Below are 24,643 nucleotides of genomic sequence, written 5' to 3'. Positions count from 1 at the left end.
ATCAAAATGTTTTGGATTGTAATTCAAATCCAGTTAAAATTTATTGTTATTACCTTACAATTCAGATTATAGAGTTCATTTACTTCAGGTTTGGATGAATTTGAGTTTTTAATTCAGAAGTCTAAGTATTTTACTCACAACAATAACCATCAAAACTAATTATGGATTACTTTTACATACAGAAATATTATTACATATTTGCCTTGGAAAGGTAGATAAGTGAGGTTCATACCTTCCAGAACCTTAGAATGTGAAAAATAACAATAAGAAATAGCACTGATAGAAAGACATACATGTCATATAAATATATGCAGACACATCAATGATAAATTGCTACATAAAAATGTAAAATAAATGTATGTATGTATGTATGTTGAGCTAAGGACTCGCTCTATCACCCAGGCTGGAGTGCAGTGGCATGATCATAGCTCATTGCAGCATCAAACTCCTGGGCTCACACAATTCTCCTGCCTCAGCCTCCCAAGTAGCTGGGACCACAGGTGTGCCCCACCACACTTTTATTTTTTGTAGAGATGGAGGTCTTACTCTGTTGCCCAGGCTGGTCTCAAACTCCTGCACAAATCTTCCTGCACTGACTTTTCAAAGCACTCTTCAATCTTCTTGCACTGACTTTTCAAAGCGCTGGGATTACAGGCATGAGCCACCTTGTTCAGTCTATTTTTATTTCTTTAACAAATACCTTAGCACTTACTACATGCCAAGTGCTATTTAAAGCTCCTGAAAAATATTAACTCATTAAATTCTCATTAACTACTCTGAGGTTGGTGTTATTACATTGATTTTTACAGACAAAGGAACTGAGGCACCAAGAGGTTATGGAATTTAACCAAGGTCATACAACCAGAAGTGGAGGAACTGGGATGTGAACTCCATCCAGCAGGCTAGTTCCAGAGTCCATGCTCTTATCACTACGCTTCCTCTGAAGTCATACTTACAGGAAAACAGCAACTGGTAATCCGATTTGTGTAAGAGATTGGAATATGTAAGTAAGGTCTAATTTCTGCTAGGTCTGAATTCTATATTTTAGTTTATAGAAAGGAAGCAATTTCAGAGAAAGGCTTGGTGATCCCACTACATATACATCTACAATGTCCTGTGCAAGGCTGCAAAAGAGGAACTATAAAAGGTTTTCTAGCTCATCCTGGCTAAAGTCAAGTCATGGACAGAGAAGCAGGTGGGGGAGCCAGGTGACTGGGGAAATAGTTATTACTGTGTGCTAAATGCTGTTTTAAGACTCTACACATACCATTACATTTAAACTACAGGTACTACATATATTGAATCCAGGAAATTGCTGAAACTAGTTTACCTTTGTCTTAAGAAATAACTAGGCTGGGTGCAGTGGCTCACACCTGTAATCCCAGCACTTTGGGAGGCCGAGATGGGTGGATCATGAGGTCAGGAGATCGAGACTATCCTGATAAACATGGTGAACCCTGTCTCTACTAAAAATACAAAAGTTGGCTGGGTGCAGTGGCTCACGCCTGTAATCCAAGCACTTTGGAGGCCAAGGCAGGCGGATCACCTGAGGTCGGGAGTTCAAAACCAGCCTGACCAACACGGTGAAACCCCGTCTTAAAAAAAAAAAAAAAAAAAAAAAAAATTAGCCGGTGTGGTGGCAGGTATCTGTAGTCCCAGCTACTTGGGAGGCTGAGGAGGGAGAATCACTTGAATCCAGGAGGCAGAGGATATAGTGAGCCAAGATTGCGCCACTGCACTCCAGCCTAGGCAACAGAGCAAGACTCCATCTCAAAAAAAAAAAGAAAAATTTTTTGAGATGGAGTCTTGCTATATACCATTATCTTCTAACACTGCTATATGCCATTATCTTCTTTTCCCACATTTTTATTTTCACACCCAGACTCTCTACCTCAGAAGGCAGCCAAGCCTCTCCGTAGACTGTTGAGGGCTGCTGGGATGCACTGTCTTCAATCTTTCCTCCCACTGCTTCTATGGCTGCTGAACTATGAACTCTTTGAGAACAGTGACATATCCTATACCTCTCGTACATCCCTCCACTACTGCGTGTATCACCCTGACCTGTAATCTATCCCCTCCATCATTCTTGAAGTCTACTTATGGTCTACTTATGGTGGGTTGCTCAAGGTACTTCCCTGTAGTCTGTCAATGATCCATTTAACACTCTATCCACAAATGATATTATATGCGGGTAAGGTGCTCTCATTAGAGCAGAATCACTCAATTACATCTCTACTTCTATTTCTCAGGCTAAGATCACATCAGCTGACAAATCATATTACCTGTAAAGTCAACTAAGCCCTTTTCCTCGTGCAGTTTGGGTTTTGAAATGTCTTAGAGCATGTCTTTACAACTGCCCTTATTAAATGTCAACTTGTCAGGCTAACCTAACATTCCAGTCTGTCAGGAAAACCTTAGTTCTGGGTTCTCTTCTTGTTATAATTTAAATGACAGGACCTAATCAAAGACAGTACCTCCTGCTCCCTATTAGGTCACAAATAATTAAAGGGCAGGAACCACAGCTAGTATGTGTTCCTAAATTCATGTAACACAGTGTCTGACAGAAGATGTTACCCATTAATTTGCTTGTTCATTGATGAGGAGAGGGTTCATTATGAATGCAGAAACAAGTTAAGACACTGACCTTAAGAAGTCTGACAAGTAGACATTATGTTGTCTTTTTAACTACATAACGAGTGAGAAGATTTTAGCTCTAAAGACTAATTGGGGTGATAAACAGCAGGATCTTGGTTTTTACATAGATAAAAATATAGAAAAATTTAAATGAAGAAATCAACATCCTTTAAGTACAAAATTATATTGCCTTTCTCCAAATTCCAAAGGAAAGAAACAAAGAGTATGTGTGAAATTGCAACTCTAATTCAGTATCTTTACTCATTTAGTAGAAAATTAAAGATCTCTTCTCGACATTAGAGAAACTACTAAAAAATAATTATAGCAAAGCCCTGGCCATTCAAAGAAAGATCCTTTTGTATGAGAGTCTCCAAGTGTAAGTACCAAAACGTTTTTGTTTGAAATTACTTTAGAGAAAGTCTGAGTTATTGCAGACTCATGGTTTCTTAAATGTAAATTACTCTTTGACATTCATAACAATGAAGCTTAACCATCAAGAAATTACTGTTGCCTGCTATACTACAATGAAGTCCTCAAGAAAACTGAGAAGGCCAGACACAGTGGCTCACATCTGTAATCCTAGCACTTTGGGAGGCTGAGATGGGAGGATCACTTGAGGCCAAAAGTTCAAGACCAGCCTGGGCAACATATTGAGACCCCCATCTCTTTAAAAAAAAAAAAAAAGAAAGAAAAGAAAAAAGAGCCAGGCGCACTGGCTCTCGCCTGTAATCCCAGCACTTTGGAAGGCCAAGGTGGGTGGATCACTTGAGGTCTGGAGTTCAAGACCAGCCTGACCAACATGGTGAAATGCCGTCTCTACTAAAAATACAAAAAATTAGCCAGGCATGGTGGCATGCACCTGTAATCCGTTACTCAGGAGGCTGAGGCAGGAGAATAGCTTGAACCCAGGAAGCAGAGGTTGCAGTGAACCAAGATGATGCCACTGCATTCCAGCCTGGGTGAAAAGAAAACCGAGCCAGCCATTGCTATCTTCCCCAACATCAAGCGACTCTCAAAAGCAATACCTCTTACAGCTTGCACCGATATCTCTTACTGTCCAGCACTTCTGTATTCCTTGTTATAGTTCATCAGCCTATTAGCCATATTCCCTATGTCTTTATTTTTCTACTTATTTTGTTGAGTATTTGAAAAACAGATATTTTCTGAGACAAAAAACAGATTGGCAGGGTCGGGGGCTCATTCTGTTGCTCGGACCGGAGTACAATAGCATAATCAGGGCTCATTGCAGCCTTAAGCTCCTAGGCTCAAATGATCCTCCTGCCTCAGCTTCCCAAGTAGCTGAGACTACAGGTGCACACCACCGTATCCACCTAATTTGTAATTTTTTAGTATTTTTTATAGAGGTGGGGGTTTCACTATTGCCCAGGCTAGTCTTGAACACCCAACCTCAAGTGATCCTCTTCCCTCAGCCTCCTAAAGTGCTAAAGTTACAGGTGTGAGCCACCGCACCCAGCCTGAAAAACAAATTTTTAAAACTTGCTATAATTTTGTACAAATTAAGAGTTTAAAAGTTTTAAGTGAAGAAACTATCATACAGGTGCTTATATGTCTCCTCAATGACTCCCAGATTGCATTATCATTAGAGCATCAGCTGGTTATCCTCTATTTTGTCCATTTTCTCAGAAGCCATTTTTAGTCATAATCTGAACCTTGGTTATAATGAAAGCAAATGCTGGTTATGTTCACATCCATGATATTTACCTTCAAGCATGCTTCTGATTTCTTCGGCATGAGTAACTTCTTTAGCTGTCTGTCCACTCCCATTAACAACAGTAGCATCAGCATTATATTCTAACAGAAGCATTACCAATTCCTACAAATCAGAGAATTTATTTTTCACTACTATTAAGCTAAGATTTTACCGCATTACCACTGTTTTCCAAATTACTAACTACAAGAGAGTCTCCACAATAGAAGAAGTACCATATGAGAATCTTTATATCACATATTAAGTCTATAGTAAGTGATTTAACTAATTGTGATAATACTTGACAATTGCCCAAACAATTCCAATCCACAATACATAGCCAACTTCTAGAATTGATTTTTTTAAGTACATTATCTGGCTGTTCAACCAAAATAATTCATGTGGTCAAATTAAATGTATTTACTTAGAGCCACTATGTAAATTATAGAAGGAAGTACATTCACCGAATATCATTCCTCTAAGGCCTGCTGGGAATAATAATTTCTGCCCAACAGGCCAAGATTTTTAAAAATTAATCTTGATATTTAGACAAAATAATGCATTATTTTCTAAAGTAATACACCATTATTGACTGATAGGAAACACCATGATTGAAGGAATGGTTTATAATGAAGCATTATAATTAAGCATTAGATAAGCATGATGATATCCTGAAGTCAATATTCAACAACAGATAATACATCACATCTTTTTATTTATGTGTCTAGCTGCTCTTTTAGAAATTTCAAATAAATTGATAATGTACGTATGTGCAGTATCACTGGGTCAGTTATATGACTTAACAAGACAGCAGAAATGGAGGAAGAGAATTTCTAATATTGCAGAGAGCATCAGAAATTTGACGTTTGATTATCTTAAGATTCACAGCACCTAGGGAGGGGATGATGGATAGCTTACTCTTAGTCTTGCACTAAGAGAGGCTGAAAAACAGTGCTGTTCTAACTTCTAGACTGACAGGCCTATAAAATATGAAGTGATATCCTGTGTCACTACATGTTATGCTGTTCTAGGAATTTCATCTTTCCTTTGGGCCACAACATACATTTTCTACATTATTTTGAGATGTTTTCATAGCGAAAAAAATGTTTAAATAAAATCTAGAAAACATAAACAGGCAAAAAATACATATAGTTACTATCCTCATCATTTGATGACCACTAGAAACATTTTGGTGCATTTCTTACTAATCAATTTCCCCATGCGTAAATTTGAGTTTTCATTAATATAATTTTACTTACATGCCACAATTGTTTCATTCCTATAGTATTTCCCAGTACCATATACAGTGTTTACAAACACATTTTTCATATTTGAGTATCATTCTATAAAACATACTATCACATTTTAAATATAAGAAAATGTTTTAAATATCCTAATATTTTAATAAAGTGAATTCTTATAAAATATCTTAACATTTCCTATCATCTTAAAGGTAACATTTTAGGATTCATGTTTTCATACTTTACATAAATAGTTCATATCAGTGAAAGAAAGTAGAACAACCCACAGAATAAGAAAATAAGTTTACAAATGAACATTTCCAACTCAACAAAAAGACGATCTAATTAAAAATGGGCAAAGATAACAATGAACAAACCAAAAAGGGAAACTAAGAAAAACAATTCTGTTTATAGTAGCATCAAAAGGAGTAAAATGCTTAGAAATAAACTTAACCATGAAGACAAAAGGCTTATACACAAAAGACTCAGCACAAAACGCTGCTGAAGGAAATTTACAATGACATAAATAAATGGGAAAACATCCTACAATCATGGACGGAAAGTTTTAATATTGTTAAGAGGAGAATATTACCCAAAGCTATCTACAGATTCAGTGCAATCCCTATCAAATACCAAGGACATTTTTGTAGAAGCAGAAAATCCCACCCTAAAATTCATATAGAATTTCAAGGCACCCCAAACAGCCAAAATAATATTTAAAAGAAGAACAAAGTTAGAGATACATCTTGATTTCCAAACTTACTACAAAGCTACCATAATCAAAACAATGTGGCACTGGCATAAAGATAGACAGACAAACAAATAGAACAGATTACAGAGCCCACAAATAAACTCTCATATATACGGTCAAATGATTTTTGACATAAGTGCCAAGACAGTTTTAATGAAGAAAAGACAGTCTTTTCAAAAAATGGTACTGGGAAAACTGAATGTCCACATGCAGAAGAATAAAGTTAAACTCATAGCTTACCCATATATAAAAACTAACTCAATAGGTCAAATACATCAAAACTAAAACTATTAGAAGAAAAAAAATACCAAGAAAGCTTCCTAAGACCTGATTTAGCAATGATTTCTTAGATATGACACCAAAAGCAAAGGCAAAAAATGAAAAAATAGTGTTCTGCCTGCTTCCGGATGAGCAAGAAGACTTGTGCTCTGGTTCTCTGACTTCCCCAGCAGCATGGCCCCCAAAGGCCAGTCTCCATTCTCACCTCCAAAGAAGACACCGAGACCACCTCCTACTCTGGGACTGGAGGAGACGTCGGCCTCTGCAGGCTTGCCAAAGAAGGGAGAAAAAGAATAGCAAGAAGCAATTGAAGGCATTGATGAAGTATATAATGAAACAGACAGATTTAATGAACAAGCCAGTGAGGAGATTTTGAAAGTAGAACAGAAATGTAACAAACTTCGCCAATCATTTTTTCAGAAGAGGTCAGAATTGATCACCGAAATTTTTGGGTAACAACATTTGTCAGCCATCCACAAGTGTCTGCACTGCTTGCGGAGGAGGACGAAGAGGCACTGCATTATTTGACCAGAGTCGAAGTGACAGAATTTGAAGATATTAAATCAGGTTACAGAATAGATTTTTATTGTGATGAAAATCCTTACTTTGAAAATAAAGTTCTCTCCAAAGAATTTCATCTGAATGAGTGGTGAGCTATTGTCAAAGTCCACCAAAATCAAATGGAAATCTGGAAAGGATTTGACGTAACGTTCAAGTCCAACGCAGAATAAAGCCAGCAGGAAGAGGCAGCATGAGGAACCAGAGAGCTTCTTTACCTGGTTTACTGACCATTCTGATGCAGGTGCTGATGAGTTAGGAGGGGTCATCAAAGGTGGTATTTGGCCAAACCCATTACATTACTACTTGGTTCTCCATACGGATGATGAAGAAGGAGAAGGAGAAGAAGATGATGACTATGATGAAGAGGAGGCAGGATTAGAAGATATTGATGAAGAAGGGGATGAGGGTGAAGGTGAAGAAGATGACGATGATGATGAAGGGGAGGAAGGAGAGGAGGATGAAGGAGAAGATGACTAATAGAACACTGAAGGATTCCAACCTTCCTTTTTTGAAATTTTTTCCAGGCCCTGGGAACAAGTTGAAGTCTTTTTTTTTTTTTTTTTTCTTTTTTCCTCTTGTGCTCAGTCACCCTGTTTTTGAGGTCTCTTTTCTCTACACCGTGGTTCTCAACTTATTTTGGGGGAAGTATCTTGAGCAGAATACAATGGGAAAAGAGTCTCTACCCCTTTCTGTTTGAAATTCATTTTTAACCCTTCCTGTCTGAACAAAAATTCTATGGAATCAACACCATTGAGCTCTGTGGGAAAAAAGAAAAACCCGCTCCCTTCACTCTGCTGGAAGCTGGAAGGTGTTGGCTCCTGTGCAGCAGTGCATAGAATTCTAGCTTTTTCCCTCCTTTCTCTGTATATTGGGCTCAGAGAGTACACTGTGTCTCCATGTGAATATGGACAGTTAGCATTCACCAACATGTATCTGCCTACTTTCTCTTGTTTAAAAACAGAAAAGAAAACTTTAAAAAATGGGGTTATAGAAGGTCAGCAAAGGCTGTGTTTGAGATGTTTGGGTGGGTTAAGTGGGCATCTTGACAACATGGCTTCTCCTTTGGCATGTTTAATTGTGACATTTGACAGACATCCTTGCAGTTTAAGATGACACTTTTAAAATAAATTCTCTCCTAATGATGACTTGAGCCCTGCCACTCAGTGGGAGAATCAGTAGAACCTGTAGGATCTTATTTGGAATTGATATTCTCTATTGTAATTTTGTTCTTGTTTATTTTTAAATTTGTTTTTTGTTTTACTGGAAAAGAAAGATGATGCTCAGTTTTAAACACTAAAAGGGTACAAGTTGCTTTGTTACAATAAAATTAAATGTGTACAAAAAAATGAAAAAATAAACTTGATCAAAATTTAAAACTTTTGTACATCAAGGGGCCCTATTAAGAGAAAAAGAAAACCCAGGGAATGAGAGAAAATACTTACAAATCATATATCTGATAAGGGATATATATACAGAATATGTAAAGAATGTCTAAAACTCAAAAATGAAACAAATAACCAAACTGAAAAATGGGCAAACAACTTGAACAGTCATTTCTCCACAGACGATGTACAAATGGTCGATAAGCCCACAAAGTGACACTCAGCATCAGTCAGATGCAGTGACTCACACCTGTAAACCCAGCACTTTAGCAGCCCGAGGCAGGCAGATCACTTGAGGCCAGGAGTTTGAGATCAGCCTTGTCAACACGGTGAAACCTGGTCTCTACCAAAAATACAAAAGTTAGCTGGGCATGGGAGCATATGGCTGTAGTCCCAGCTACTCGGGAGACTGAGGCAGAAGAATTGCTTGAACCCGGGAGGCAGAGGTTGCAGTGAATGGAGATATGCCACTGCACTCCAGTCTGAGTGATGCAGCAAGACTCTGTCTCAAAAAACTAAAACTAAAAATAAATAAGCAGTCTAGGTTAAACGCAATGGGTATGTTCTCCATTGGAGACAGCAGAAAGGAGGATTTGCAGTGAAAATTATTCAAAGACCAACTCAGATATTGTGTAGGGAATAGGTGCTGGAGGAAGATGAGGCCCATTTTAGGTACATGAAGTTTCAGATGCCCAAGGGGCAGCTAGGTACGCCCAGCAGGCAGCAGAGCAGAGGACCCGGATGCCTAGAACAGAGCATGAGGTCAAAGTGCCGATGTCCAACAAACTCCAGGAACAGAAAATAAGGGCATAGAGTCAACTGGTCTGTTGAGGGGGAAAGTTTCAAGAGAAAAGAGAATGTGGGCAATTTTTTGATTTTTTGTTTTTGTTTTCTTAGAGGGAGGCAGGGTCTCACTCTGTTACCCAGACTAGAATGCAGTGGTATAATCTCAGCTCACTGCAGCCTCAACCTCCTGGGCTCAAGTGATCCTCTCACCTCAGCCTCCCAAGTAGCTGGGACTACAGGCATGTGCTACCACACCCGGCCAATTTTTGCTTTTTTTTTTTTTTTTGTAGAGATGGGATTTTGCCGTGCTGCCCAGGCTGGTCTCAAACTCCTGAGCTCAAGCGATCTGCCCACCTCGGCCTCCCAAAGTGCTGGGACTACAGGCATGAGCCACTGCACCCAGCTGAAAAGAATGTTTAAAAAGAAAAAAATCAAAAGAACATCTATAATGAAGGGTAAAGAAAAAAGGCAGGAACCATAAAAGCAGCCAGAGAAATACACTGTTGCATGCCTCCTCCCAGAGAAGTGGTCAGCCTTGTTAAAGTGTGTCTATGGAAAAATAAAAAAAAACAGTGCGCAAATTACTGCTTAAAGCATGTAAACCACTGCTGACCTTTGGGAAAAAATTCAGTTAACTGGGAGAGCCAAGACTCAGACTAGAAAGGGTCAAAGTAATGCAGTGTCAAGGAAGTTCAAAGGCCAGGCACAGAGGCTCACGCATGTAATCCCAGCACTTTGAGAGGCTGGGGTGGGCGGATCACTTGAGGTCAGGTGTTCAAGATCAGCCTGGCCAACATGGCAAATCACCATCTCCACAAAAATTAACCGGGCATGGTGGTAGGTACCTGTAGTCCCAGTTACTTGGGAGGCTGAGGCAGAAGAGTTGCTTAAGCCCGGGAGGTAGAGGTTGCAGTGAGCTGAGATCGTGCCACTGCACTCCAGCCTGGGCAACAGAGCAAGACTCTGTCTCAAAAAAAAAAAAAAAAAAAAAAAAGGAAGTTGATAAAGGAGATGTAGATATAATTTTTTTTTAATCCAGGCATCCTCCTCAGAGAAGCCTTCCTCACTCTCTGTCTAAAGTAGCGTTATCCACTACCAAACTCTCATCCCTTGCCTCTTACTCAATTTCATAGCACTTCTAAATGCTGTATTGTTTGCTCCTCTTTTATGAAAGAAGGGATTTGGTCTCTTGTTCACTGCTATACTCCCTGCACCTAGAGTAACACTATTTGTTTTTAATACTTTTTCCTGAATAAAGATGTTTTACTGAAAATACTCCTGGCTAAAGACAGCGCCTTGGCCAATCAGACAACTAACTACTAAAAAGTCAGAGGAGGAGGGCCGGGCACGGTGGCTCATGCCTGTAATCCCAGCACTTTGGGAGGCCGAGGAGGGTGGATCACAAGGTCAAGAGATCAAGACCATCCTAGTCAACATGGTGAAACCCCGTCTCTACCAAAAATACAAAAAATTAGCTGGGCATCGTGGTGCATGCCCGTAGTCCCAGCTACTCAGGAGGCTGAGGCAGGAGAATTGCCTGAACCCAGGAGGCGGAGGTTGCGGTGAGCCGAGATCGCGCCATTGCACTCCAGCCTGGGTAACAAGAGTGAAACTCCGTCTCAAAAAAAAAAAAAGAAAAGAAAAAGTCAGAGGAGGAAAGTACTCACTTTGAGCATGATACTTGCATTTTATTTTTAAATGGATGTACAAAATATGTTTGGGCTAGCAGCACCATGAGGGTGAGAGCAAAGACCAAAGTTAACACAGCCGTGAATCACACTCCCAAATCGCTCTAGCTCCACCCTCTGCTCAGGAGTCGGTCATTCCCTTATTGTGCCGTTATATCGCTGTCCTCATCACACAAGTCATCTCAGATGAAACACGTAGAGAAAAATCCCCATGCCCAGACTGATTTTTTTCTTAGTAACAGCATTATTAAGATGTAATTCACATACCATACACTTCAGCCTGCTAAAAGCACACAACTTTGTGGCTTGGAGTATATTCTCAGAGCTGTGCATCAACACTGTCTAGTTTTAGAACACTTCACCACTCCAAAAAGAAACCCCGTATCTATTAATAATCACTGCCTATTTCCCCTCCTCTTAATCCTCTAGTAACCACTGATCGACTTTCAGTCTCTATGGATTTGCCAATTCTGGACATTTCTATAAATAAAACAATACGTGGCATTTTGTGTCTGGCTTCTTTCAGTTAGCATGTTCTCAAGGTTCATGTATGTTTTGGTGTGTATCAGCACTTCATTCTTTTGTATTTCGGAATACTCCATTGCATGAATACCACGTTTATCTATTAATTAACAAATATTTGAGTTATTTCTACTTTTTATTTATTTGGGGTAGAGACAGGGTTTCACTCTGTTGCCCAGGCTAGAGTGCAGTGGCATGATCATAGTCGCTGCATCCTCAAACTCCCAGGCTCAAGAGATCTTCCAACTTCAGCCTCCCAAAGCGCTGGGACAACTACAGGCACACACTACTGTGCCCAGCTAATTTTTTTCCCCATTTTGTAGAGACAGGGTCTTGCTATGTTTCCCAGGCTGATCTTGGACTCCTGGCCTCATGCAATCCTCCTGCCTTGGCCTTCCAAAGTGTTGAGATTATAGGTGTGAGCCACCAAACTCAGCCTCACCTTTCTTTCAGGAATTATGCTGCTATGAACATTCCCATATTGATTTTGAAAGATAATTTTTCTATAAAATTATCTACTTTCAACCAAAATACAACATGAAAACTTTTACTTCTTGTAAAGCAATTTCTTTTCTTTTTTTTTTTTTTTTTTTTTTGAGACAGAGCCTTGCTTTGTCATCCAGGCTGGAGTGCAGTGGTAAGATCTCAGATCACTGCAACCTCTGCCTCTCGGGTTCAAGTGATTCTCTTGCCTCGGCCTCCCAAGTAGCTGAGATTACAGACACCTCCCACCATACCAGCTAATTTTTGTATTTTTAGTAGAGATGGGGTTTCAGCATGTTGGCTAGGCTGGTCTTGAACTCCTGACCTCAGGTGATCCTCCAGTCTTGGCCTCCCAAAGTGCTTACAGGCGCAAGCCACCTCGCCCAGCCATAGAGCAATTTCTTAATGCAGGCTTCAGGTTTCAAGATTAAAAAGGAGAAATAATTTCTAATAATTATGCTTATTGGGGTGGATGTGGTGGCTCACACCTGTAATCCCAGTACTTCAAGAGGCCACGTCGGGCAGATCACAAGGTCAGGAGTTCCAAACCAGCCTGGTCAACATATGAAACCCCATCTCTATTAAAATACAAAAATTAGCGGGGCATTAGCTCAGCATATGGCCACCAAGAATAAAGACTACATTTCCTCACTACCCTTTAGCTGGTGTGGCCGTGAATATTTCAGTCGATGAGATTAAACAGAAGTCTTATATAAAAGCAAGATTAAGCAGAAGTCTTATATAAAAGTTTCTGGGAATCTTCTAGAGCACTCTGTATATATTCTTTGTCCTTTTTCTGCTTCCCCTAGCTGACTTCCTGGGATTGGGATGCTCCCAACTGGGATGATATGGTCAAAGCCACATATCGTGGAACATTAAGACAAAAGAAGTCTGAGTATTTGAGTATTTGCCACCTGCCCTAGTCCACCTATCTAGATGTTTAGGTTATCTGTCATTCTTTTTTGGCGGGGGCGGGGGGAGCGGGGGAGGAAAGGTGGGTAGAGATGGAGTCTCATTATGTTACACAGGCTGCCCTCAAACTCCTGGCCTAAAGTGATCCTCCCTCCTCGGCTTCCCAAAGCATTGGGATTATAGGCATGAGCCACTGAGCCCATCCTGCCATCCTAATTTTAATTTATATACTTCCAGTGATTAAATAATAATCAGGTCACATACACAGGACCAGGAATCAGAATAGCTCTAGACTTCTCAAAAACAACACTAAAAGTTAGAAAATAGTGACACAATACCTCCAAAATTCTGAGAGAAAGTGATTTCCAACTTAGAAATCTATACATAGGCAAACTGTCACTCAAATACAAAGGTAAGGTATTTCGAGACATATGAATTCTCAGAAAAATCATTTCCAATGCAACCTTTCTCAAGAAGCTCCTGAACGCTGTGCTCCACCAAATGACAGAGAAATCAAGATAGAGGAAGGCATGAGACCCAGGAAACAGGAAATGCGATAGCAGAAAGTGGTGAAGAGAATTCCCAGAATGACTGAGACATAAGCTCCAGAATGACCAGCATGTGTACAGCTCTAGAGGCCAACTAGTCCAGGCAGAGCAAGAAGACATAAAAAATCAGTCTGGGCATGGTGGCTCACGCTTGCAATCCCAGCACTTTGGGAGGCCAAGGTGGGTAGAACACTTAAGGTCAGGAGTTCGAGACCAACCTGGCCAACATGATGAAACCCCGTCTCTACTAAAAAATAGAGAAATTACACACACCTGTAATCCCAGCTACTCAGGAGGCTGAAGCAGGAGAATCCTTTGAACCTGGGAGGCGGAGACTGCAGTGAGCTGAGATTGCACCACTGCACCCCAGCCTGGGCAACAGAGAAGACTCCATCTCAAAGAAGAAAAAAAAAAGACAGAAAAAATCAGGAGAGCTGCTCCCAGATATAATAATTACATGATGTATATGATCATGGTAAAAGACAGTAAAAAGAGCTTTGGAGCTCTTACAAAGACTTTGAAATTATGTGACGAGAAAAAGAACTAAACTAAGATACCCCATGCAATTTTTCTTTTCTTGAGACAGAGTTTCGCTCTTGTTGCCCAGGCTGGAGTTCAATGGTACGATTTTGGCTCACTGCAACCTCTGCCTCCTGGGTTCAAGAATTCTCCTGCTCCAGCCTCCCGAGTAGCTGGGATTACAGGTGCCTGCCACCACACCCAGCTAATTTTTTATTTTTAGTAGTGATGGGGTTTCAAGTATGTTGACTTGGCTGGTCTCAAACTCCTGATCTCAGGCGATCCACCCATCTTGGCTTCCCAAAGTGAAGGGAATGACAGGCATGAGCCACCACTCTGAGCCTGCAATTGTTAACTCCAGAAAAAATCAGGAGTTATACCAAAACAAACAAATATAGGACCCTAAGTGGCTCAAGCTAGCACAGTCAGAGTAACATAAACTCAACATTTATTTAACCAAAATCTAGTAATAGGCTAAGAGAAAAAGGTGAAGTGGTTTTGGCAAGGATTAAGAATGGGAGAAACAGGCCAGGCACGGTGGCTCATACCTGTAATCCCAGCACTTTGGGAGGCTCAGGCAGGGATCACTTGAGCCCAAGAGTTCGATACCAGCCTGGGCAACTAGCAAAACCTCATCCCTACAAAAAGTATATAAATTAGGCGGGCATGGTGGCAAGAGCCTGTAGTCCCAGCTGCTCAGGAGGCTGAGGTCACAGGATCACTTGAGCCTGGGAGGTCGAGGCTACAAGAAGCAGTGATTGTGCCACTGCACTCCAGCCTGGGCAGCACAGTGAGGCCCCGACTCAAAAACAAACAAAAAGAATGGGAAAGACAAAGAGCAGAGCATAATGTTTATCTTCCAGAGATAAGCCAACAGAAAATCTAAAATTAGAAAAATAAAACACTTAGTGACATAAATGTTATCTATGAACAAGAGGTTAAAAAGAAAAACTCAAGTAAGAGCTAACAGCATTAAAAGTAGGTGCTTCTGGAAGTGGTAAATAACCACCTCAAAGACTCCTACGCCTTAGGCAAGGACACAGGTTTAGGATGGAGGCCGAAACCAGACAGCAGAGAACACCCACCCCACATCCTCTACTCCTACGCCAAGACTAGCAAGTACTGAGAACAGGCAACAGCAGTCTCTTAGTGGGCAGAAGCCAAAGTGTAGAGGGAACCCGCTGAGGCACACGAGGCAGGCGTAAGGTTCCTGAGGGTAAAGCAGGAACACAGGCAAAGCCTTCCAGTGAATCGGCCGGTGCCCTCTGCACAGGCAATACTGAATTTGGAAATGGAAGGAAGGTGAAGCCTGAGGTGCACTGGAAGTAACCATAGCAACAACTAATCATAGCGACAGGGATAAAGGATGCTTCAATGGGCTCATCAGTAGCTGTAAGAGCACCACTGAGGAATGTTCAGTAAACTTGAAGATAGGTCAGCAGAAATCAGCCAAACTGTAAGAGAGAAGGGAGAGAAAAAAGAAATAAAACTGAGCATCCAACGGCTGTATGATGACATCAGTGCAACAAATGGGCAATAACTGAAGAATTTAGTACGAGGCGGTTTCTCAATCTAAAGAAAAAGATGGTGAAAGTCGTCTCTGCTACCATTTGTCCATCTAACTTTGCCCTTCAGAATGCTGGAAACCGCTTCCGAACCTGCAGGTCAGCCCCCTCACCGTTCCCCGCTGAACCTGCCGCTCATTACCATAACTGTGCCTCCCTGGCTCCTGATGGTTAAGTGCTGCCTCTCCTGGCTTCTACTGCCTTGGGGTCCAAACATTTTCCCTACACCACCCCTTGCTGTCAGTGAACTTAGGTCCATAGTGGCCTTCTCACAGCAGCCCTAGGCCATGGAGGGGAATTGCCAGGGAGCTTCTCAGTGAGACTGGTGCCTTTCTTACCAGCAATTTCTTCTGCTTTGGTAAATGATGGATCCTCTAGGCCCTTCCATGGCATATAATTACCATGTATGTTAACTGAACTTCATACTACATCCAATCTAACATGCCCATTTATTAAAAACTTGTCTTTCAGGTCACGTGTGGTGGCTCACACCTGTAATTCCAACACTTTGGGAGGCCGAGGTGGGCAGATCACAAGATCAGGAGTTTGAGACCAGCCTGGCCAACATGGTGAAACCCTGTCTCTACTAAAAATACAAAAAATAGCTGGGCACGGTGATGGGTGCCTGTAATCCCAGCTACTCAGGAGGCTGAGGCAGGAGAACCATTTGAACCTAGGAGGCATAGGTTGCAGTGAGCAGAGATCTCACCATTGCATTCCAGCTTGGATGACAGCGTGAGACTCTGTTTCAAGAGAAACAAACAAACAAACAAACAAACCTGTCTTACATGGCATTTCTGGCCTCTTGACATCTCTTAATTGGGACCATTTCTTTTTCCCTGATGCTAGGACCCATCCCAGTACAACTCAATCTGTACCATCAAAAGAAATCAACAGTGGAAGGTCAGAAGCTAAAGAGTCATCCCACTGAAAGTCATGATACCGGCTGGGTGTGGTGGCTCATGCCTGTAATCCCAGCACTTTGGGAGGCCGAGGCAGGCAGATCACCTGAGGTCTGGGGTTTGAGACCAGCCTGGCCAACATGGTAAAATCCTGTCTCTACCAAAAATTAAAATATTAGCCAGGCATGGTGGCACTTGCCTGTAATCCCAGCTACTCAGGAGGCTGAGGCAGGAAAATCACTTGAACCCAGGACACAGAGGTTGCAGTGAGCTGAGATCTCACCACTGCACTCCAGCCTGGGTGACAGAACTAGACTCTGTCTCAAAAAAGTAATTTAAAAAAAAAGTCATGATACCATGTCCAGTTTCTGGACTTGAGTCAACTTTGGACACAGAACTATTTACTGAAGGGGAGGCCAGATCCTCCAGGGAAAGATTGTGCAACACCACAGCAAACATGCACTGCCATGAATTCCCCAGACCATTCCCAAAGGGACCAATGATCATTTACTCAAGTAACTGTACAGCAGGGAAAGGGGAGCATCCAAACGTTTCACAAGCTGTTAGATCTAAGGTCCAAGTTGGCACTGACACCAAGAGATCCTAAGTGTCATGAGGCCCCTGTGTTAGAAAGGGGGCATGCATGGGAGTGAGGTTATAGATGGCACCCTAGCCAAGGTCTGGATCACAGTGCATGCACTGGTTGGGTCCAGAAATACACCTAGTGGTCATTCTCCTAGTCCCTGAATGTGAAATTGGAATAGACACACTTAGTTCTTGGTGCAACCCTCACACTGCCTCCTTGGTCTGTTGTATAAGAGCCAAATGGAAGTGGCTACCCACCCCTAGCCACTGGCCAAGACAAATTAAAACCAATATTCCACATGGGAAGGGATGGCAGGAATCAGTGCCACCCTTAAAAACCTAAGAGAATGCTGGCCAGGCATGGTGGCTTATGCCTGTAATCCCAGCACTTTGGGGAGGCCAAGGCAGGCAGATCACCTGAGGTCAAGAGTTTGAGACCAGCCTGGCCAACATGGCTAAACCCTGTCTCTACTAAAAATACAAAAATTAGCTGGGTGCAGTGGCAGGCCCCTGCAAGCCCAGCTCCTCGGGAGGCTGAGGCAGGAGAATCGCTTGAACCCAGGAAAAGCAAGTTGCAGTGAGTCAAGATTGTGTCATTGCATTCCAGCCTGGGAGACAGAGCAAGACTCTGTCTCAAAAAACAACAACAACAACAACAACCAACCTAAGAGAAGGCAGGGGCCATGGTCCCTATCATATTTCCATTTAACTCACTCGTTTGCCACTATAAAACCCAGATGGAGTGTGGAGGATGACAGTGAACTTCCACAAACTCAACCAAATAGTGACCTCAATTCCAGCCAGTCTTCCACCTCAGGTACATGGTATGCAGTAACTGATAGGGTAAATTTATTTTTTCTATCCCCATTATGAAAAAAATCAAAGACAGTTTGCATTCACATGGACAAGAGTATACACGTACAACTTGCCTCATGCCATCTGGGAATCTGGCAGCAAATCATGCTGGTCCACTTTATCAATGACATTGTCAATTAAGAAAAACGATGAGAAAAGTCTCAATCATTTTAGATTTATTTGCCAAAGTTAAGGACGCACGCCCAGGAGACAGGCATCTTTCTCTGAAGATGATTTTTGAGGGCTCCAAATTTGAAGGGGAAAGGGTGGGATACTGAGAAGTACACAATTTCCAGGTAAGTCAGGGTAGAAAAAAACAGTCATTCATGCCTCTTTCTGGCTCTGTAAATCTGCGTTTTTTACATAAGATGACATAAACAAATGGGGCAGAAGAAAAATGCAGGGAATCTGCATTCTACGTAAGGTAACACAGGCAAAATGGGGCAGGGGAACAATTAGATATGCATTTGTGTCTGGCGGGCTGGGTTGACTGCACCTGTAAAGATAAGCTTTAAATTTGCATTGCTCACTAGGAATTTCCTTATGAGCAAAATACGGGTGGAGGTGTGTAGCTTTCATCTTGTAGCCATCTTCTTTAGGCAAAAGGGGGAGGCAGGTTTGTGTGAGCCAGTTCCCAGCTTGATTTTTCACTTTGACTAAATGAGTTTGGGGTTCCAACATTTCATTTCCTTTCATAACATCATGCCAAGAGAACCAGGAGAAGAGGCTTCTTCTCCTAGAGGCTAGAATGTTCAAAGCCTTGGTAAGACATATCTGATCCAGAGGGTGGGAGGTACAACTTAGGAAGAAATCAGGGCCTTTTTCATGTCAGTCAGTCTTTAGAAGTTCACTGGTCTAGGCAATGACAACACACTTCCTCACAAGTAAAGAATAAATTACTGCATCTTGCACTTCCCATAACAGAAGGCAGCGTAGTGCCTAGTTGGCTTCAAAAGGTTTTGAGGCAGCTTATTCCACACCTAAGGATAATGCTCTGATTCGTATGCTAGGAGGCACCAAAGGCTACCTGAACGTTGGGATCCTTGCGTCCAAGGACCAGAAGGCAAGAAGAGTCACCATCTTAGCAGAAGTAATTGAGCTTGACCAGCAAACAAAGTAGGGCTGTACACACTGGGGACGTGGAAGAACAGGTTTAGCACACAGATGAGAAAGGCAGGTGTCTCCTGGTATTCTCTTGTCCAATTTTGATGGTAAATGGACAAGAGCAGCAATTCCAGCTTAAGAAGGGCATGGTATTCAGGGGCTCAGACCTCCAGGGACGAGGGTTTCCAGAGCAGTCTGTATCTGTGACTGACTATCCCAGGGTGTAAAGGCCTGGCCTCTCATCCCCAACAGGGACAACCTTGAAGCATCATCTCTCCTGCAAAGCCTTGCACACACCAGAAAGGCTGAGGCATCGCTGGAGACTGCAGCTCCACTTGACTCGTCCACTCCTGCCACTCCTTCCCCACCCCACCCCGCTTACACAGGTGTGGTGCCACAGGCACTCCATAAACCTGCTGCCCACTCCTCTTGGTTTCAGCTTCCCTGAGAACCAATCTAGAACAAATGACGTATATATTTCAAGGTAGTCATTTTCCATCAAATGAAACAATAGATGTCAAGTTGCCTGGGCATCACCTGACAGATAGTGGGCCTTTAATACATAAACATGAGAGATGATCTCCCAGGAAACCTAAAGCCCAGGATTATGCATATTTTCTGTATGTTAGGTGAGAGAGAAAGAATTTCTGAGACACAGAATGTAGAAAGCATTTATTTAATTTATTTACTATTTTGGAGACAAGGTCTTGCTCTGTCATCCAAGCTGGAGTGCGGTGGTGCCATTACAGCCCACACACTGCAGCCTCACACTCCTGGGGCTCAAGCAATCCTCCTGCCTCAGCCCCCGGAGCAGCAGGGACTACAAGCACATGCCATGCATCCAGCTGATTTTGATTTTTCTAGAGATGGGGGTCTTGGCTGGGCACGGTGACTCACGCCTATAACCCCAACACTTTGGGAGGCTGAGGCAGGTGGATCACTTGACCCCAGGAGTTTCAGACCAGCCTGGGCAACATGGTGAAACCACGTCCCTACAAAAAAATACAGAAAATTAGCCGAGTACAGTGGCACACACCTGTGTTCCTAATTCCTGGGGAGGCCAAGGTAGGAAAATCGCTTGAGCTCTGGAGGTGGGGGTTGCAGTGAGCTGAGATTGCACCACTGCACTCCATCCTGGGTGACAGAGTGAGACTCTGTCTACAGAGAGAGAGAGAGAGAGAGAGAGAGAGAGAGAGAGAGAGATGGGGAGTGGGTCTTGTTATGTTGCCCAGGCTGGCCCTGAACTCCTGACTTCAAGGGATCCTCCTGCCTTCAACTCCTGAGTAGCTGGGATTATAGGTGTGAGCCACTACACCTGGCTCTGGAAGCATGTGTTCTCAGCCGGGCATGGTGGCTCATGCCTGTGATCCCAGAACTTTTGGAGGCTGGGGTAGGAAGATCGCTTAAGGTTCAAGACAAGCCTGGGCAACATGGTGAAATCCTGTCTCTACAAAAGATTTTTAAAAATTAGCCAGGTACCATGGCACACGCCTGTAGTCCCAGGTGGAAGAATCCCTTGCACCCAGGCATTCAAGGCTGCAGTGAGCTATGAGGGCCCCACTGCACTCCAGCGCAGGCAAAAGCATGAGATCTTGTCTCTAAGTAAATAAAAATTAATAAAAGTATTCTCAATTCTGCTAAACAGTCAGTGCCACAATCCAGATAGTTATTATATATACCACATCCCTATTTTAAACTGATCAGAAAAGGTGTAAACACTTCAGAATTCTAACTGCATCTGAAAAATAAAGTAAGGAACAAATACTAAATACAGTATTTTTAAATTCTGGTATTCTGATTTTTACCAAAGAACACTAGGGGGCACTAATGTACCAAGAAAAGCCCAAAGGGCCCTCAAAATTTGGGAAGCTGCTTTTTGGAAACACCCACAGTTTTGTTCTTGTCGCCCAGCTGGAATGCAATGGCACAATCTCAGCTCACTGCAACCTCTGCCTCCCAGGTTCAAGCGATTCTCCTGCCTCAGCCTCCCGAAGTGGCTGGGATTACAGCCACCACAATGTCCACCTAATTTTTTTTGTATTTTTAGTAGAGACAGGGTTTCACCATGTTGGCCAGGCTGGTCTTGAACTCCTGATCTCAGGTAATTCACCCACCTTGGACTCCCAAAGTGCTAGGATTACAGGTATGAGCCACTGCGCCCTTCCAGGGAGCCGCATTTTTAAAATATTTCAGAGGATAAGAACTTAAGTGCTTTATAACAAACTGAATCCCCCCACCTTTTTTTTTTTTTTTTTTTTTTTTTTTTTTTTTTTTTTGAGACAAGAGTCTCACTCTGTCGCCCAGGCTGGAGTGCAGTGGTGCAATTTTGGCTCTCTGCAACCTCCACCTCCAGAGTTTTAGCAATTCTCCTGCCTCAGGCTCCTAAGGAGCTAGAATTACAAGCACGCACCACCACACCTGGATAATTTTTGTATTTTAAGTAGAGACAAGGTTTCACCATGTTGACCAGGCTGGCCTTGAACTCCTGACCTCGTGATCTGCCCATCTTGGCCCCCCAAAGTGCTGAGATTACAGACGTGAGCCACCCCACCCAGCCCTGAATCCCTTTTCAAATGAATCACAGGATCATAAGGTATTTTTAAATTATCTTCATGGTAAATGATCACATAGGAATAAGATAAATTGATTCTTTTCATGAGAACAATTAGAAGTAAAACTTTTTGTATAATTCAATCATGCTTAGATATTGAGCACATACATTTTTAAATGTTCCCTATATAACACAATCATGTAACTTCAGCTAAATGTTATTTTCTAAGACAAAAGATAACAAAATACAGCAGCTCTTCAAAATACACATTTCTTTCAATATCGTTTCATTGCAATATTCACGAGAAAAACAAAAAAACTGATTCCTGGAGAGGGCCACTCAGTGTGTGGAGCTCACATGTTCTCCTGGTGTCCATGTGGGTATCTCAGGTACTCTGTTTTCCTCCCACACCCTAAAGATGTGCATGTCAGGTGAACTGGCATATCTGAACTGTCCCAGTGTGAGTGTGGGTATGTATGTGAGTGGCCCTGGGACGACACGCATCCTGTCCAGGCCTGGATCCCCCTGTGCTCCCTGAGCTACCAGGATAGGTTCCAGCCACCCTGCCATCTGAACTGGAATAAATGGGTAAATAATTAACTGACTTGTTTTTACTAATCTTTCTAAAAGTATGAATAGCTCACATTTATTTCAATAGTTAGTATTAGAAGTGCTTGCTCTTTATTTAGAAGTGTAATTTTATTTTCTTTTTCGACACAGAGTCTCACTCAGCTGCCCAGGCTGGACTGCGGTGGTGTGATCTCAGCTCACTGCAGCCTCAACTTCCTGGGCTCAAGTGATCCTCCCATCTCAGCTTCCTGCATAGCTGGAACTACAGGCACATCTGGCTAATTTTTATTTCTGTAGACATGAGGTCTCACTATGCTGCCCAGGCTGGTCTTGAACTCCTGGGCTCAAGCAGTCTGCCTGCCTCAGTGCCCCACAGTGCCGGGATTACATGCATGTACTACCACGCCTGGCAGTGATGTTTTCTGCGATTAGAATTATGCTGTGGGAACTCAACTCTTGTTTATATGCATTGGCCTATGATAAAGTTGGTTTCCTTATACATCATTTATCCAAAAGTTAGTTTCCAAAAATCTACCATTGACATTAAGTGAGGACTTACTGTATACATACTGATGTTCATGTCAAACTAAGGTCCAATTTAGCATGGTCTTATGTTCAAATTCAAGAAAAGAGCAGAAATGGCCAAATCTGTAAAGAGCTGAGCATAGATAAATGAACTTATTTGATCTAGGTAATTATAGAGAGGGAGGTAAAACTTACCTTGTGCTCACGGAGGACACAAAAAACAAGACGTGATAATTCCTTGCTAGCAGGATTAATGCAACTTAGTAACAGAGTTAAGACATAGACAACAGGCTGGGTACAGTGGCTCCCTCCTGTAATCCCAGCACTTTGGAAGGCTGAGGCGGGCAGACGGGCAGATCACTTGAAGGCAGGAGTTCGAGACCAGCCTGGCCAACATGGTGAAACCCTGTCTCTACTGAAAATACGAATTATGGTGGCACACGCTTGTAATCCTAGCTACTCAGGAGAATGAGGCAGGAGAATCACTTGAACCTGAGAAGGAGAGATTGCAGTGAGCTGAGATCACACCATTGCATTCCAGCCTGGGCAACAGTGGAAGACTCCATCTCAAAAAAATAGGCACAGACAAAAATAACACTAATACGAGGTAGAAGATGAATGGAAGTGCTGAACTGTGCCCGGGAAATATGGAAGAGTGTAGTTACCTTCCAGATACATGTTAGGAAAGAATTTATGGAGATAACATTTGAGCAGCACTTTGAATGGGTAGATTTGGGCCATGTGGAAATAGATGACAATAGAATTTTCTTAGGTACATAGAAAAGAATGAGAAATACAAGGCTACAAAGGGGAACAGCAAGTAGTTCACATAGCCAAATCGAGCCATCTGCAACTTATATCTGAAACCCCTCTAAGTCAAACATAGAAATTATCCACAACCTTTATTGCTTATTATAAAAGGTTTTTTCTCAGCTTATGTTAAGACTCCATACCTGGTTCATAAATATCAATTTATAACAAATAGACGAGAGTCGTATAAAATGTACTAATTCAAACATCCTTAGCACATACAGAATCGACTCATGGTAACGTATTAAAAGTTAGTTAAATCTAGTCATTAGAATAATGAAAAAATGTGAAACAATATAATAATAAATTCATTCTTTAACTCGTGATAAATTCACATAAAGCTTCCAATCATGTGATTACGAAATGGCCTTTAGGTATCATGTTGGACTATGGACAATAATCAGAATAAACAAGAAATACACTCTATGCTGTAATTTTGCATATTCTTTAAATAATAAAAAATCATTCACATGGGGTGAAGCAACTTTTAGCTATGAAAAGAGAACTGTTTTCCTGAAAAAAAAAAAAGAGTAAAAAGCTGGACGAAATTATCAAAACAAACCATTTCGTGGTGCTGGATACCCATTAAAGAAACAAACTGAGAGGCAGTTACTCCAGAGGAACTGCGGGAACTCGGAGTAAGAACACTGGGAGTCTTTAGCCTTCTAGCCACAGGCTGTTACTCCTCCCCATTTCCCCAAACAAGTCTGACCAGGGCAGGCCTGCCAGTGAAACCCAGCAGTTTTGCTGCCAGAAGAACTGACTTAAAACAAAAGGCAAAAACCCAGTAAAAGTAGCAAATACAGCAGGAAACAAATGAGAACACCTACATGCTTGCTAGCATGAGGCTGCTTTTCCATTAACGCATATGAGCTTTCCACTGCTGCTGTAACAAATGACCCCAAACTCAGTGCCTTAAAACAACAGAAAATGTGTTACCTCACAGTTCTGTTTGAGAAGTCCAGAATGGGTCTCCCTGGGAAAAATCAAGGTGTTGTAAGGTCTCTAAGGGAGAATTCATTTCCTTGCTCTTCCGGTTGCTAGAGGCTGTCCACATTCCTTGGCTCACAGTCCCCTTTCCTCCAGTGTCTAAGACAGAAACACTGCATCTTTCTGACATTCCCTCATAGGCACATCACTCTCTTACTACACTTTTCTCTCT

The 24,643-nt window shown here is 42.0% G+C and overlaps 1 protein-coding gene and 1 pseudogene across 2 annotated transcripts in view; one reads left to right on the top strand and one right to left on the bottom strand.

Annotated features, from left to right (window-relative positions):
- Positions 1-24,643, bottom strand: part of OSBPL1A (oxysterol binding protein like 1A) — a 242,449-nt gene that overhangs the window by 175,369 nt on the left and 42,437 nt on the right. For both annotated transcript variants that reach the window (XM_074383664.1, XM_010335492.3), the window contains exon 5: positions 4,357-4,468. In XM_074383664.1, the coding sequence (XP_074239765.1) occupies positions 4,357-4,468 (112 nt within the window). The remainder of the gene's footprint in view (positions 1-4,356; positions 4,469-24,643) is intronic.
- Positions 6,788-7,659, top strand: LOC101044582 (protein SET pseudogene; annotated as a pseudogene).

This window comes from Saimiri boliviensis, chromosome 13 (assembly GCF_048565385.1).
Source record: "Saimiri boliviensis isolate mSaiBol1 chromosome 13, mSaiBol1.pri, whole genome shotgun sequence".
Classification (NCBI taxonomy): domain Eukaryota; kingdom Metazoa; phylum Chordata; class Mammalia; order Primates; family Cebidae; genus Saimiri; species Saimiri boliviensis.
Note: the sequence above shows the minus strand (reverse complement) of the source record. Positions and strands in the feature narration are given on the sequence as shown.